The sequence below is a fragment of the Lactuca serriola genome, chromosome 5, assembly GCF_051521515.1.
Source record: "Lactuca serriola cultivar US96UC23 chromosome 5, Lser_US96UC23_V15, whole genome shotgun sequence".
Taxonomy (NCBI): domain Eukaryota; kingdom Viridiplantae; phylum Streptophyta; class Magnoliopsida; order Asterales; family Asteraceae; genus Lactuca; species Lactuca serriola.
In genome coordinates this window covers 10,030,647-10,048,272 of record NC_136412.1, presented here as the reverse complement: position 1 = coordinate 10,048,272, position 17,626 = coordinate 10,030,647, and the positions used below count along the sequence as shown (strand labels likewise).

The following is a 17,626-nucleotide window of genomic DNA, read 5'->3' as shown; positions in this document are numbered from 1 at the left end:
ACATATTTATATTTTATAAAATTAATCCCAATAAAGTATTCACGTGATCCGTCACTAGTAACAATTCCCTTTAACTAGTATACTACGAGAATACAACTATACAACTATATGATTGTTATCTTTTAAAACAATAATCCAAAAACTAGATCAAATTGTTAGACACATTCTTTTTATGTTAACTAAAACATAAAAGAATTAAAATCTAACCATGTTTTCGGGATTGTTGAAAAAATCGTCCATTTTCTTCAAGAAATCGTCACAAGGAATCGCTGAAATAGTGAGTGTTTCTATATTGAAGAGTGAAAAATGAAAGAAAAAAAACAATTTTACATTGTTTTTTTGGAAAATTGCAGGTGGAACAACAATTTTGCAGATGGACCATTCCATCTGCGAAGGTACAAGTGCCTTAAGCATAGTTGTGCTTTAGATGTTTGTACATTCGCAGATGGAAGGGCAAAATCGTAGATGGCTTATTTCCATTTGCGATTTAGATGGTTATTTTTGCAAAAAAAAAAAAAAAAAAAAAAATCTAAATTTGTAAAGTAATTAGCAAAAATGGTTATTTTGCAATTTTCTCTTATTTTAATAACAAAGGAGAAAAAAAGATGCATTGTGCAATTTCTTGAATAAAGCATGTGAAAATTCCAGAACAGCTAAAGAGGCATTGACTTGTTCCTTGGTCGTAGCCGTATATGGGCCTAAGCTGCCAACAGTATATCCACATTGCATGTGCCCAGCCCAATTAAGCCCAAAAATATAATGACGTGTGCTACCGAGATCGGTGGCGCGTGACGTTAAACTCAATTGAGCGAATAAGTGAATTCAAATAAAGAACACTCCACCAAACACCGAGTAATACACCGGCTCCCCCAATCTACTCACCGGAGAATAACGAACGTCGGCGAGATACTGAGATCCTTCTCAGCTTTTTCTACTTCACAGTGCATTCCCGCCGGGTATTCCTTGGCTGTGTATTGTTTCTTCGATGGTTTCTCCGGAGAACACTAATTGGATCTACGATTACGGGTTGATCGATGATATCTCGGTTCCCGTAGGTAATTTCCTTACGCCGGTATGTGGATCCAGCTGGCCTATGCAGACCGCTTTGAATGGTTCATCATCCATCCCTAGGTAACGTGTGTGTTACTTATTCCATTTACTAAGTACAACAATTTACCTGATTTGTCCACACTACATCGACATCGAATTGATTGATTGATCCTTTCATTTGGGGTTTTTCATTTAGAGGTGTAACATTTAAAGAAAAAAGGTTTTTTTTGGTGGTGTTATAGGTTATTAGTTATAATTTACGGTGATTGTTGCTTCCATCGGTGATACCCTAACTAGATTGTGATGTATCTGAGGAGATAAAATTGATTCCTTTTTCAATGGCTTTGATCAAATGTGTAAGATTGCAAGGTTAATGTTATAAAAAAAAACATCATTGTTTCTGTAGATTCTGCAAATTGATTATGCAATTTTTTTTTTATTTTGGTTTGTAAAGTAAACAATGTTCCTAATCTAGTTTTATGAAGAATTTCTTGATTAATAACTTATTGTGTACTGGTCGTAATCTTCAAGATGTTAGATGCATTCTTTTTGGATAGTTCTTGAGTTTCAATTGCTTCTACTAATTCCAGAATTCGGATGTAATCGTTTTTCTTACATATGCGTCCATTTATATTGCTTCATCTTGTCTTTGGTTACTCACCTCTTCACTTTAATCCTTGTTTTAGTGTGGAACTTGATAGCTTACCTGCAGATACAGATGGCATTAAAGAAAGTGGTTCAAAAAAGCGGTATGTACTATTGAGTACTCTTTACTCTTAAACTTACGTGAATACATACAATGGATTTTATTATTTTATTATTTGTAAATGATGAGAAAAGAGTAACAATCTTTTATTCTGTATCTATACAACAGGGGTAGGAATGAACAATGCAGTGGTACTGGTACAACCTCCAAAGCTTGCCGAGAGAAGTTGAGAAGGGATAAGCTAAATGACAAGTATACCCTTTATCCTCTCACTCCTATGTTCTCTCTCATATGTTAAAATTATAAGAAGTAACATGTGTTAACAGGTTTGTTGAATTGGCTTCAATTCTTGAGCCTGGGAGGAACCCTAAAACTGATAAGTCTGCTATTTTGGTTGATGCTGTGCGAATGGTGACTCAATTAAGAAGTGAAGCACAGAAGCTAAAAGACTCGAATTCAGATCTCCAGGAGAAAATTAAAGACCTTAAGGTACTGATCCCATCCAATCCAGTTGTGCCATGTGTCTTTCCATTTTCTAGTATTATTCAAGTTGCTAATAATGGAGTATTTTTATATGACATATTATTGACATTATTATGTAGTCTGAAAAGAACGAACTACGAGATGAAAAGCAGAGACTAAAGGCTGAAAAAGAGAAGCTTGAAGAAGAAGTGAACATGATCAACAGCCAACCGAGGTTTATGGGTGTGCCACCTGGCATCCCAGCTGGATACCCTCCTCAAGTCCAATCAGCGTCATTAGCATCAATGGGTAATAAACTGGTTCCTGTTATGAGTTACCCAGGAATGGCCATGTGGCAGTTCTTGCCACCTGCTGCGGTCGATACCTCACAGGATCATGAGCTCCACCCGCCAGTCGCCTAATTTGGGTTAAGAAAGTAGAGAGAGAGGAGAAGAGATGCAGATGCTCTTTATTGAATCAAGAGCTTGTGATTACTTTGTTAGGATTCTGTGTAATTTTTATAGGTGTTGATTATACATTTTAAGTGGTTATGCCTGTGGTATCTTTACCAAAGTAAAAATCCACTGTTTACTCAATGTTTTGTTACCTTTGTAACTTTACTGAAAGCATAAATCTTGATTCTACCAAAGTTCTGATTGTTGGATCATTTTCAATGGTATCGTGTTTGGTATTTGATGGAATAAATCACAAACAATCTAACGGTTTATGTCACTAAGGCATGTTTGTTGTCTGATGTGTACACATCAATAAAAAGGATAGTTTTTCATCCCAAAACGTCCCTTTTTAAAAAGAAACTTTATTACATAGGCATTAGACTATAGTCAAATGAAGACATATCACTAGATAGATTACATATAAACAAATTTCACGTCCCTTTGAGATCTTAGAAAAATAGAAAAGTAAATACTATAGTCAAAAAGTATATTTAACATTTGATCATTTATCATTTTTGTTTACAAAAATAGAAAAGTAAATACTATGAGATCTTAGAATAGGATAATAATAAAAGTTTTCTATTTTTATAAGATATCAAAAATAGTTGTGAAAGTTTTATAAACTTTGGTGATATTGAAGATTGGAAATTAAAATAGTCTAAAAGTGAGATTATGTGTGGGGATGCTAAACACCCTAGTTTTGGTTTGCTATATGAAAAGATGCGGAAATGATTAAAGTAGGTTAGCTAAATGAGGTATGGAAGGTGTTTATACTTTATAGTCTTAATTTAATACGGTAGGTGTGTAAAGTTATTAAGACATGTTATGTAATATGTTGTTTTGATAGTTGGAAATCTTACATACTTATAAAGCATGCATTTTCCCTTGATTGTCATGTATTTGAAACCCCCCATAATAATTTGCTAAAACCTCATGCATTTGAAACCCCCAAACTTTTTTACCTTCTTAATAATTAATCACACATAATCAATGGTAATTCATATGAGATAATAATTTGCTAAAACCTCATGCATTTGTATGATATTAGAACATGTTTGAGTTTTAGACTTTAGTAAATGGGTAATCTGTTTGATACGTTGGATTTGAAGCTATCTTATTCGAATTACCCAAACAAGAGGTAAATTAACAATATATGCTCATGCATGTTTTGTACAAGCCCCAATCAAAATACAATATATCATGATCATACAATTAAGTGTCTTTTATTCCATTTTTGGCTTTATAACAAAAGTTTGTTTACGTAGCGAAGAAAGAAAACTTGAAGATGAATATTTAGGTTGGATGTTTATATAAAATTTGTTTTAAATATATAATATAGATATAAATACACAAATGTGTGTCAAATATAGCCAGTGTTCTAAAAGGCGCGCCATGGCGTGAGGCGTGGCTTCGCCGTTACGAAAAGCTTCATAACGTTGCTGTTAGGCGTAACGCGTGACAAGGCGTGATATGGCGCGCCATGGCACGTTATGACGTGTTATGGCGCGTGTTTTTTCGTTTGAGACACAGTTTTTTTCTCTTCATTGTGTCTTTTCAAATCGGAGATACAAGTATTGTGGTTTTTGTTAACTTTTTGTTATTAGTTATTGATCTAACACTTCTAATAAGTAGTTATATTTAATATAAATTTATATTTATGTGGTAATATAATTTTAAATTAATACAAAATCGCCGCCTTACATCACGCCTTGAAAAACGCCGTGGCTCGCCATGACTCGTTAAGCTTGAGGCTTGGCCTTGCCGCCACGCCACGCCTCACGCCATTTAGAACCTTGAATACAGCCCATCACAAATTTAATGTTATAAACTATAATAAAACTCAAAGTGATTTTCCAAATATAATGTTTATACTATAATATAATATATTAGAAGAATATCATATAGTAGACGAATCTCACATGTTGTGCAGAATTTAGTTGCATAGATAATATATTATAATTATATTTCAATTAAAATATATTAGGGTCATTTGGTTATTACATTGTTGTATTAGGCATTATAGTCTCATATATTTTGAATGACTCTTACAAAAATGATGTCTGTAATTTGAATATAACGTAATATCTTATGATGTTTATTGAATGATATTATCTTCGATTGAGCACTTTTTAATTGAAATCAACTTTATTATAGTTAAAAATTTTGGCTCTGTTTTTTCTTTTCATTAGTTCTAGAATATGATTTTTTATATTAACTTAAAATATGTCACTATCTTAAAATAGATTGAGAATGAGATTTTTTATATTTACTTAAAATACGGCACCATTTTCTATTCAATAATAAAACTAACAAAAGTCGTTAAATATGTACTTTTATGAGGTTCAACATAAATAGACGACCACAAATGAGAATTGTAGCACCTGGTTCCTGGTACGTAAATTTCTTTTGGGTATTTTCCATTTTTAGCCTTGGACTCGGCGAGTCATAGGTCCGACTCGCCGAGTAGAGACGAGACCCGAGACATGTTTAAGTTGGCGACTCGGCGAGTCCGTATCCTGGACTCGGCGAGTCACCGCTGTTGGATGAAACCCTAAGTTTCAGGGGTTTGCACCCTATTTAAACGCTCATTTCCGCCCCAAGCCAGCCCCCATTCACCCTCAGAGCCTCATACCTCGTTCTAAGCCTTGTTTCTTGTGGATTTGAAGCCATTGGTGTGTTCTCTTGAAGCTTTGGAGTGAGAAGGAGAGGAGATCAAGAAGAAGAAGAAGAGGAGGTCTAGCATCTTTGAGCTATCTTAGAGTGTTCATCAAGGTATGGCTCGTTTTCCCCAATGTTTTCATGCTTATGGCCCCATTAAAGTCCTTCTTAGACCATTTCCAAACTTAAGTATGCTTGAGGATTCGTAATAAGCGGAGTAACTCATAGATCTAAGTGGGATCGAGCTCCAGGAGCCAGGATCTACCACCTTTATGGACCCATGTTGCTTGTACACCCTAGATCTACCCCCCTTTTGATGCATTTTGAGCCCTAAATCCCTCATTGGTGAGTATCTACACGTAAAGTTGGAAACTTTACGTGTTATTCATGCTCTAGGAACCCAGATCTGTGGATAGCATAAGTTGGATTCAAGCAGAATCGACCATTTAGTGTAGGGATGAGCAAAAGGACCGAACCGGACCGGACCGGGGAACCGGCTTCGGCCAAAATCTAGAACCGAACCGGCCCGGCGGTTCTACCGGTTCCGGTTCCGGGTCCGGTTTTTGCCGGTTTTTCGATTTTGGAACCGGCTACCTCCAATTTTTACCAAACACATTTAGTCCATTTTGGAACCGGCTATATTTTGATGTATCCAACGACTTAATTGTAGCAAAAGATGTTCGCATTAGAGTTTCCCTTAATTACCACCAATCGATTACTTTGAGTTTTATTGGTTGGTTGTGATTTGTGAAGAAGTGGATGTTTAAATGTAATGTTGGCACTATCTCACCAGCACTTGTATAAGCTAGTATTATAAATTATAATATTATATTATCAATGGATGTTTAAAACTTAAAAGTAATCCACTGGAAATCCATGAACCTTAATGTTTTTGTATATAGAGCTTCTACAATGGTGGTACCCACATCTGTAAAGAGGACGTGACTTTAGAATGAAGTGGCGTTGAAGGGTTGAAGCTATAAAGGATGTCGTGAAACCATCTCTATTCTACGACATGGATGGCCTAAATTAGTTACATATTCTATTATTTTTTTCTTTTCATAGATGCAATCCAACTGTTTTAATTTTTGATTTTTATTTACAATTTAATCCAAGTTTTATTTTCATACTTGTTTCCAAAACTTGTACACACATGAACATTAAAGTATACGTTTGGAAAATTAAAAACAGTGTGTTTCCATGAGAAAGTAACATGAACTCATCGTTGCAAAATGTACTGATCAAGAATGCACAATTGTTGATTTTATGACTTAGATATGATAGAAACAACTATTGACAAGGGTATATATGATTTTGAAGTTTTGTTTTGAGCATATTTCCCTCATAATTATGTAAATTTACTGTACTATAATAAGTTGTCAAAATAATTATTTTTGTCACCGTAATTTGTAATACTACTTTCATGGTAACTACTTTTATGAATTATGCGACAAAGCCAACGACATGGGGTTTTTTCTAGCCGGTCCGGTTCCCGGTTTTGGGCCGGTTCCAACAGCCGGTTCTTACCGGGTCCCGGTTCCAAATAATCACGAAATTATAGTATAGGTCCCGGCCCGACCGGTTCCATCGGGTGCCGGTTCCGGGATCGGTTCCGGTTTCGGGACCGGTTCCGGCCGGTTCCCCGGTCCTTTTGCTCATCCCTAATTTAGTGATTGCATGGTAACGACTCGGCGAGTCTGCTCGCGAGTCTCCGAGTTTGTCCCATTTTCGTTGTGTCGAGTGGGAGTAGTGAGTCACAGGGTGTGACTCAGTGAGTTGGAAGCCGAACTCATCCATGAAGGAACTTGGCGAGTCGTTGCCCTGACTCGGCGAGTTCAAGGCAATCTCCTTAGATCAAGAACAGACTCGGCGAGTTGTTCATACAACTCGGCGAGTCGTAGCATAAGTGTTCATCGGATGAAGATGAACTCGGCGAGTTGTTCATACAACTCGGCGAGTAGGATGAAGGATTTGAACATCAGTTCGGAAGGAGAACTCGTTGAGTCAATGCCTAACTCGACGAGTGGGGACGTGATTCAGGACAATCGATTGGATAGGGACTCGGCGAGTTGGAGAGCCAACTCAGCGAGTCGGGTCAACTGAAAGTTGACTCTGACTTTGATTTATGGCATGATCAGGGGTAAAATGGTCATTTTACCCAAAGGACAGTTAGCAGTGATTGATTGAGTATGTTGTGGGAATTACAGCCGGAGGATTTCCGGAGCAGCAGCAACAGACAGCCAGTTCCCGATCAGATCAGCAGCTACTTCGAGGTGAGTTACCTTCCAGTAGCGGTGGGTCTTCGGCCACAATGCCAGCCCACCAGTAGGAGTCGTATGATGGATGATTGTCTTTGTGATATCATCTAGGTTTGCTACTTCCTGATATGCTAGCATGATATGTTTTATGTGTTAGAAGTAGAGTTCGGTTGTTAGGACCGAAGGGTAGTTCAGACACCCCAGATATGTCTGATAATATGTTATGTATGATATATGGGTAAGTAGCAGTAGGGGGTGAAATAGTCCCCGAGGGTCGGTTGTCAGGACCGACGGGTAGTCAGCACCTCATAATGGCTTGACACGGGTAGGACGGAACCCCAAAATGGCTTGACACGGGTAGGACGACACCCCAGAATGGCCGCACGGGTAGTCGGCACCCCAAAATGGCCGTACCGGGTAGTCAGGCACCCAGAATAGCCTGGCAGTATGTATGTTATGTGATGTATGGTATGTTGTACGATGGGGGAACTCACTAAGCTTTGTGCTTACAGCTTACAATTTTGGTCTCAGGTACCTCTTCATCGAAGGGTAAGGAGCTGGCGCGGTAGCGGCACATCATACACACGCACTGGTTTCCGTATTTACGAGATTCTTCTGGGGTTTATACTCTAATATTTCGATCGGTTGTATGATTTGACTTTTAGACATAGCTTACGTTGTGATGTGTTTTGATCAAACAATGTTTTTAATTATTAATGTTTTTCTAAAGTAATGTTTGAAAACGAAATTTTTGGACGTAAAAATTGGGACGTTACAAGAATCCATATCTAATCAATCATCAACTAATTAAATTAGATACTAATGTGTACATAAAAATTACATTTAGCATTTTAAACTAATAGTAAAAAATTTTCATTATTTATTATGATAAAAAATCTGTAAATCAAAAAATATACATGTTATTTAATCGCATACAAGTTTTATGTATGGCTTATTCACAATACATTAAACCATATATAACCATGTTAAACTATATAATTATTCCACTGCGCAACGCGCAGACATTCGCCTAGTATGTTATATATTGTTTTGGTATTGTTGGAATGACTAAAAGTAGTGGTTGACACGTTGACATGCTCATTTAAAATGCGACTAGGAGTGGAAATATGTTATATTTGTTATTTTCACTTCCTAAAGTAGTAAAATGAGCCAAAACACGGTTTTGGTGATTCCAAATACAATTTTGTTAAAATCAGGGTACATTTTAAGGTTTGGATGAATCAGGGGTGATGACAATTAATATGCATTTTGTGCAGTTGGTAATGAAAGTGAGTAGTTCATATATATGTGGTGTCAATATGAATGATTCAGTAATCAATTAATATGCATTTTGAAATAACACTTTATGAAGAAATGTAAGGTCATTGTGAAAATTGTTAACTTTCATAACATGATTCCCACCCAAATTGGTAAGTAATTATGTTCAACTTAAAGAAGCTGCAAAAAAAATGATGGGTGGCAAATATTTCCCTCTTTTGATTGATTACTATATACCAAATTCTACCTTGATAGCAAAAAAGGGATGCTTAATAAAAAACAAAGAAGTAAGAAAACAAATTAGCATTAGAATTGAGAAGAAGCCAAAATCAAAGATTTGCAAATGATATGATGCTACTATCCAAGACATCATTATTCATGATTATTCAAAGTGTTATTTACACAAGTCATCAGAACAACAAACCTTTGATACAATCGCCACAACCCCACAAATATAAGAAGTAAACTCAGCCCCTCAACATGCCTCCTTTTTTTACAATAAAAAAATCATACAAAGAATCAAAGATCCTGTCCCCACCTACACAACACAACCCCAAATGTTACCACTTACCACAACACAAAACAGTCAAAATATGTAATAGTAACTGGTCAAAGTATACCTTTAATCGACCTCCTTGTCACCTTCATCTTGCAAATGGTTCTCCAGTTTCTGACTTATGTTGTTGTTACTATTTACAAGCTTAGATTGTGATTGGGTCCCACTCACACTCACCGAGCAATCACTATTATTTACAGTCTCTGGTTGAGTGTCAGATATTAGACAGTTGTCACTATTTACAACACCTTTTGGCATTTGACTAGCATCCACCCCATTTTCTTCATCACCATTATTATCAGCTCCACCTTTGCTGACATCAGCATATGGCATCAAGTACATACGATTACCATCATTCGAAACAGATATTTGAGGGGTGGCCCCACCACTGATGTAATCTAAACTCGGAACTTTGTATAACAAAAAAATAATAATAAAATAAGTTTTCCCTTTCGAAATGATCAATATAAGCAATGTAGTTAAAAAAATTACCTCGTTGTTTGAACTATAGGTCTTCGGAAGTGATCGACAGTTGGCACCAAATGTCTTGGTCTTGCTTCAACTGTGTGTGTTGTAATCTTCTCTATCTCAAATTCACCTTTTGAATTATTTTCCTCTTCCATTATGACATTATCCATTTTTAAAGATTGAAAATATATCTACCCCAAATGGGATCTTTGATTGATGTATATATGTACCTGAGCTCTTGCCCATAATGGGATATTTGATTGATGCATTTGTAACTCAGCTTCGGATATATACACATGATTCCTTTCCTCAAGGCTAACATTTTCTTTTTTGACCTTACACATACCTTCGAAATAATCATTATTTTCGTTTCCGATTCTTTCCGGAAATACCCTCCTTGTAGCACTCGGTTCCTGGTATGTAATTTATTTTGTTGCATTTTGCATTTCTGGCCTGGGACTCGGCGAGTTGAAGGCCCAACTCATCGAGTAGGAGTGGGTTTGGACACGGGACTTAAGTGACAGACTCGTCGAGTCGGTGGCCAGACTCGACGAGTAGGCTCTGACTGGATAAAACCCTAATCTGAGGGTTTGCACCCTATTTAATCATCTATTTCAGCCACCACTCGTCCCTATTGCTCCCAAAGACTCTCCACAGCAAACCCTAAGTGTTTTGGTGCAAGAACTAAGGCATTTGAGTGATTTTTGTAGGTTTTGACCTCAAGGAAGAAGGAAGAGCATAGAAGGATCAAGAGGAGATTAAAGGATTTGAGTTTGGTTCATCATTTGCAGTCTTTGGAAGGTATAAAGTCTGTACCTTGCTTGCTGGTTTGTTAGATCCCTTTTTGGGGAAGATTTAGGGATTTAAGCCATATGAGGTGACCAACCATGATTTGCAAACATGGTTGGGGGTCAAGACTTCGGATCTAGCACTTGGGAAGAGTCACAAGGCAGATTTGGGTTGCTTTTGCACCCAAGGAAGGCCCCATGCAACAAAAGAACCATTTTAGAGCCTTTTTGGCTCAAAAGTCCCATGCATGAACATAAAGTCCGTAACTTTATGTGGTAGATCGAGCTTAGGGGCTTGGATCTATCATTTGGACAAGTGTTGTACATCAGAAATCGAGGATTTAGGGTGTGGACGTTATCGACTCGGCGAGTCTGTTCTTGGGACTCAACGAGTCCAAGGCTTTGAGTCCCATATCTGTTGAGGGTCAAAAGAACTCAGTTGAGTGTTAGAAGGGTTGTAGCAAGACAGAAGGAGTGACCTAACGCATTGGACTTAGTTTTAGACATGGAGTTCATGGGACTCGACGAGTGCTAGAACAGACTCGGCGAGTCCAAGGCAATCTTCTTATGTTTGAAGATGAACTCAACGAGTTGTTCATACAACTCGACGAGTCAAGGTCAAGACTTGTTCATCAGATGAAGGCGAACTCGACGAGTTGTTCATACAACTCGGCGAGTCGGATGAAGGTTTATAGATGTTCGTAAAGAAGGGGAACTCGACGAGTCGACGAGTCGAGTTATGGATAAGGACGAGTAAAGGGTAGGGACTCAACGAGTTGACAACCCAAGTCGGCGATTCGGGTCAACTAGAAGTTGACTTTGACTTGGACTTGGTTGGGGGTAAAATAGTCATTTTACCCTAAGAGTAGATATCAGATTCTGACTGAGTGTTTTGTGGGGATTATAGCCGGAGGATTTCCGGAGCAACAGCAGACAGAGGTTTCCCGTGCAGATTATCAGCAGCTACTCATACGAGGTGAGTTACCTTCCAGTAGGGGTGGGGCTAAGGCCACAATGCCGGCCCACCAAAGAGGGATATTTAGGAGATGATTGTCTTTGTGATAATTATCTTGGTCTGATTATGTGCCTTGGTTATGAGATTTATCTGTACGATATGTTATGTGTATATTAGGGATCAGTTTCCCTGACAGTGGTCCTTAGGACCGAATGGTAGGTCAGTACTCGGATATGCCTAATTGTATGTTTATATCTTGATGTTGTATGCTAGTGGTAGGGGGTGGAACAGTCCCCAGTTACCGGTTGAAAGATACCGATGATGATTACCGGTTGAAAGATACCGATGATATTGTATGGTATGTGGTATGATGGGGGAACTCACTAAGCTTTGTGCTTACGGTTTCTGTTTTGGTTTCAGGTACCTCTTCGTCTAAGGGGAAGGAGTCGGCGGCATAGCATCGCATCACAAACACACACATGATTCTGCATTGGATTTTCTGGGATTGCACTCTGGTTTTCGTTATTTTTGATGTCATGGTTTGGGACACAATATTATGATTTTGTAATATGTTGCTTGACAATGTTATGGTAAAATGTTTTAAAAAATTATTAATCCAAAAATGAAATTTTTGGGCTTGAATTTTGGGATGTTACACTCCTGCTATATGTATGCCCATTTTCACCATATATGTCAAAATTCTCTTATCTTTCTTGCATGTTCTGTTTATGACAAATGTTCCATTTCTGAATTGGTTCTACTATCAATCTCGAATCATGATCAGAACAAGATTCATAAGCATTGTTCAATCCAAACATTACTGTTTTTGGAACAGAATCCACCTCAGATGATAACCACAGTGCATATTGTATCACACAACCCGAAGAAGAAAAAACCAACATATGGTACTTTGCCATTATAAAACCTAAATCTGGACCTATATTGTTACTATTACCCTTGCATTTATAAAAAGTAGAAGAAATAACCCCAGAATATGAATTATTCACCCTCCCAGATGCAGCTACAGCAGCCCCTGTCACCACGTTTTTCCAAGCACTGTTTCCACTCCTTATTTTGCTAACAACAGAAAGAGTCTGTGGTCCTGAATTAGGTGATAATCCAGATTTTGAAGACTTGTTTGTTGCATCATATTTCAAGCATTCTTGGGATATAGCAAATAGATGGCTAGTGCCTCTTGATGAACTTATCATTATCCAGTTGCTGTCAACACTAAAACTTATGTCCTACATAACCTGTTAAAGGAAGTCACTGTAGAGAGTTGAAAATCAAGAAAATGATATTTAGGAATGTAAGAATCTTACAGCATTTGTAAAGCCACGTTGGAGTTTGTAAAGATGTATGTAAGATGCACTAGTTTCAGATCCAGATGAGTTACATGAAATCCGTGGCATGATATGAAAAACATTAAAGTTATGACAATGAACAGAAGCAGTTACCAAAAGGGTACCACTAGGCTTAAAAGATAGTGATGTTATAGGACTGTCATGTGCCTTAAACTGAGCAATTACTGATTTGCTGACAACATCTCTCACAATCACCTGACAAAAAAAAGACAAATTTAAACAAAAACAAATTAATCCCAAAAGCTTTAAGAGAAAGAAATTACCATTCCAACATTTTCTGCATCAGGTAAACGTCCATTAGATGCTACATGATCTTTACGATCGTTTAGTTGTTGAGAAATGTTGCCATCTGGCAAGAAATCAGAGTAATATCTAGAAAGCTTCTTATAACCAATATCACCAAGAGTAACAATTCCAACTGCAAGTTGTTTGCTTGATAGTTTTGCATAGTGGGCAACAATGCTCCCATTTGAACCAGGAGCAAAAAAAGTTTTGGAGTGTGTGAGATGTTGTGGGCTGACGTGTGTATTTGGTAATGCAACAATACTACCACTATAAGCATCTATTTAAGGCCAACAACAACATGCCCCAAACCTATCTTTTCAAATCTTGAAGGGGTTGTTGCTATTGGATTTGTGAGAAATGTGTACTCCCTTTGTAATGTTGCAACATCAAAACAATGCACCTGTGATGCATGTAAATATGACTTTAATGTTCGTTCTTGAATCTTGATTAAAAAAAGTGAAGGGTGATAATGAATGAGAGAGAAACAAACCTGTGCTGATTGTAAAACAGCAACAATACGTGAACTGCATCTTACCAAGTAAACAACCGATCTAAACTTCAATTCTTTTATGTAAGATTGAGATTTTAACGAATAAAACCATACCACAGTAGGCACAGAGCCACCATTTACTTGATCATGACCATTTTTTATGTTACCATTACCAAGAGTATTTCCACCCGCAGAGAAGGACCCATATGAACAAATTAAGAAAAAACACCATTTTTTCAAGATGCATATTCAACTTGGGAATGCTTTGGGACAATTGGTTTTGGCAGTAATTGCATAGAAAAAACAGCACCATCATAGCGTGAGACTATGTTACGCACATTGTTGGCATCTTCAACATCCCACACTTGAAAACCAAATTGATACCCTAGCAAGAGCACTTTGCGTGAGATATCTCCCTCACATTCAAGTTTGTCAAACCTGGCCCATAGAGCCTTTGTGTATAAAACATGGAAAACAAGGGTCATTTAGCGGGATCAGAGACCAAACCAATCAATAACATGTTAGAAAAATGCTAAATGATCTACTGACCACAGAGCAAGAACACATATGATGTTCTATCATTTAATACTCTAATACTAATACAAGTTCGAGATAAACAAACAAACTCACCTGATTAGGAACTGCATCATTATCACGGTCGACAATGGTGAATGCAGTTGAAGCAGTAGAACGAACAGTGGATGCAACGGTGGATGCACCATAGGACACAATCCTCGAGTAGCTAGAAAGCGAGCGAAAAGAAGACGGTATGAACCCATTGTTACTTCCAATCCTACCACCACCGCCACCACCTTGTCGTTGCTTCTGGTCGATCTTCCTCATCATCAAAACTCACATGAACCCAGCAGAATCCTCAAAAAATAATCATAGCCTCAAGTCTGTTTCCTTGTAAAAGCACATAAAATAGCCTTATTCCCGAATCAGCTCACAGGTGTCTCGACAATCAATTGCTACACAACATAAATATCCAAATTTACTTGCACGACACACTTTAAACTCTTTCCCCAAACAAAAAACCGATTCTCAATACTTTTAACACCTTAACCCGATCAAGACATAAAACCAACAAATTCGAATCCCTTAACAAAAAATAACGAGGGATTTGTTCTAGTTGACGTATTCACGATACAAAGAATTTCATAGACTAACCAAAACTAAAATAAATGAATAGATTATACAATCAGATTCAAATTTTTAGGGTTTTATAGGTTAAAAACGATGAAAATCAAAGACGTATACACGTATATACACCTAAATATATGTATGTAAATGGATAACGATACGAAGAAGATGAAGGAATCGATAGTAGTTGAGAAAGCGATAACAAAATGAATTGAAGAAATTTATGGAAGAACGAAAAGACTCTTGATTTACGGAATTGAATCGAAGAGACCGCCCCCACACGTATTGTTAGTTTTCAAGCATTATTTTTCACTGTCGTTGTAAACCACTCGGGGTTAAACCATGTCGGCGGATTTTACATTTGCAGCCCTTCTCTTATTGATTTATCCCATTATCACCCCTATTTTCGTTCTTTGTTTCATTTCGAGTTAAACGCAAACGAAACTAAGAGGTTGTTTGTTTTTTGTCTGCATATATGCATGGCCTATTTTGTCTGTGCCGCGCAAGCATAAGGGCTTGTAGTATGTTTGTTTTTCAAAAGTTCACATACATAGAAACTTCTACGTTAGGTCTTCATGGCACAGACATGGTCGTGAGTCTTCTTATGTCTGCACGCTTTATTAAACCTAAAAAACACACGCACCTTTCTCTCCACAAATCGGCGCAAGAAGTTAGTGTAGTGTTGCAAGAGTGACGTAATGTTTACGTGACAAAAAAATATGATATGGATAACATCACTCCCTAACCTTACAGTATGTTCTTCTAAGTCCCTTTTATCTATTTATTAACTTTATGTGTGCAATCCGTTAGGTTTAAACGATGTTCATAGTGATGTGAGTGTCTTATGTCGTTGGCATATATTTCAACAACCTTTAGCTCGAGTAATACGATAACATTTTGTATCATGCACGCCTATCTAAACTACAATTTACCTTTTAACTATATGTTAAATCACATTAATATTTTAAGAAAAACAACCAAATTAATTAAAATCAAATAAATACAAAATTACATAAATGGTCCTTGTGGATTACCAAAGGTCAGTCTTTATTGTTTTTTTATACGAATGATCCTTATGGTTTCTAAAAATTACATGAATGGTCCTTATGGCTTCTAAAACGTGCACGAATGGTATCTGAGCTTTCTAGAAAGACTGAAACACCCTTTTCCATTTTGTTATTATTATATCTTTAATTAATTATTGAAGACAAAAAAAATATGGGCCCGTTATAATTTTAATTTATACTTATAAAAGAAAAAACTAACCATTAATTACCCTCACCCCATCGTCCACTCTGGTACATCCAAAAATCGGAAGAAATCAAGACATTGACGTTCCTTTTAACATCAGAAAACCACTACCTTTGGGAAATTCATATATGTTGTTGCCATTGACGACCGCATCTTCCACTGCCGAAATTGCTTCCCGAGAGCCTGTAGACGATTGATGGCTGCAAAGGTCAACATCTCCTCCAACATCACCAATATAATCTAGACAAAACTGCAAAAATGGTCCCTGTGGTATGCATTTTTTTGGGGTTTTAGTCCAAACCCTGACTTTTTGGATTAGTGGTCATTTTGAGCTAGTTTTGTTGCGGATTTGGTCCCTCACTAAACTGAAATGACATTAATACCCTTGGAATATTTAATTTCCATTTTTCTTTCAGTTTTTTTAGAATATAAGATTTATTTATTTATTTTAATAATTAAAAAATAAAAGAAGGCCCACCTTTCTCTCTCTCTCTCTCTCTCTCTCCACGACCTGCAACTAAAATCATATAAACACACACTTATACATCAAACTTCACATATAAACACACATCTGCTCTTCAAAATTCTTGTGTTAATTAATTTCCCAATGTTTATAAAAATCATCTTCACATATATATACATAAAGAGTGAGGGAACACATTACCGTACACAATAATTACACAAACATTAACCCAACAACAATGGTGATTGATTTCAGAAACATTAACCCAACAATGGTGATTGATTTGGAGTGTGATGGAGGAAAATCATACCAATGATTTTTTTTTATCATTGCTCGTTCTTTCCCGATTCAGAGTGTGAGGGAGAGAACCATTTATCAAATAAAATAAAATAGGATATTAGATAGTTAGGTACAGGAGAGGGGAATGCTGAGAGAGATGAGATCACCAAATCCACCATCTCCTCCCATAAGCCACCACCGTCGCTGCTCAAGAAAGGTGATGAACACACAGATTGTAAGAAAATGGGAGGAAGATAGTGTAGGGAGAAATCGAGGTCGGTTTCCGAAGAGAGAGGTGAGTAAAGAGAAGTTTCCTCTCGCCACTTTTCTGGTGAACCCCCCACAGTCCCCATTGTCGTTTTTCCGATGAGCCCCTCACCATCCCTTTTATAGTTGAAAATGGAAAAGAAAAAAAACGGATGTTTCGATTTTCACAGATTTGTGTCTAAAGTTGTCGATGTCGGAAACTTGCTTGTTGGTCTATAGTTGCCACTAGAGTTTGAGGGAATAACGGAGGAAGTATAAGGTAAATGGAGAAGCACAGATCGCCGGTGGATTTGACATCACTGAGTTGAATCAGATTTGAATCAGATGTAGATCCTCCTCCATCTCTGGCATGATAAATGAAGGTGATGGTGGCGGAGTGGGGAGGCGCTGAATGTTGCCGGATTTTTATGTGTAGGGGTTTCCGTCGAGAGGAGGGATGAGAGGAACATA

The 17,626-nt window shown here is 37.3% G+C and overlaps 1 protein-coding gene and 1 pseudogene across 2 annotated transcripts; one reads left to right on the top strand and one right to left on the bottom strand.

The window, feature by feature from the left end:
- Positions 1 to 840: 840 nt before the first annotated feature.
- On the top strand, positions 841 to 2,867 carry LOC145051959 (transcription factor ILR3-like). The gene is made up of 5 exons (XM_078999785.1): positions 841 to 1,131; positions 1,737 to 1,799; positions 1,925 to 2,008; positions 2,083 to 2,245; positions 2,359 to 2,867. Exons 1-5 carry the CDS (start codon positions 986 to 988, stop codon positions 2,638 to 2,640), a joined length of 738 nt encoding a protein of 245 aa, XP_078855911.1. The 5' UTR covers positions 841 to 985; the 3' UTR covers positions 2,641 to 2,867.
- Positions 2,868 to 9,489: 6,622 nt separating this feature from the next.
- Positions 9,490 to 15,197, bottom strand: LOC145049325 (autophagy-related protein 18f-like; annotated as a pseudogene). The gene is made up of 8 exons (XR_013683262.1): positions 14,404 to 15,197; positions 13,774 to 14,225; positions 13,262 to 13,683; positions 12,957 to 13,193; positions 12,291 to 12,887; positions 10,122 to 10,304; positions 9,916 to 10,082; positions 9,490 to 9,811 (listed from the first exon to the last, which is right to left on the bottom strand). The product of XR_013683262.1 is annotated as an autophagy-related protein 18f-like (transcript).
- Between the last annotated feature and the right edge of the window lie 2,429 nt (positions 15,198 to 17,626).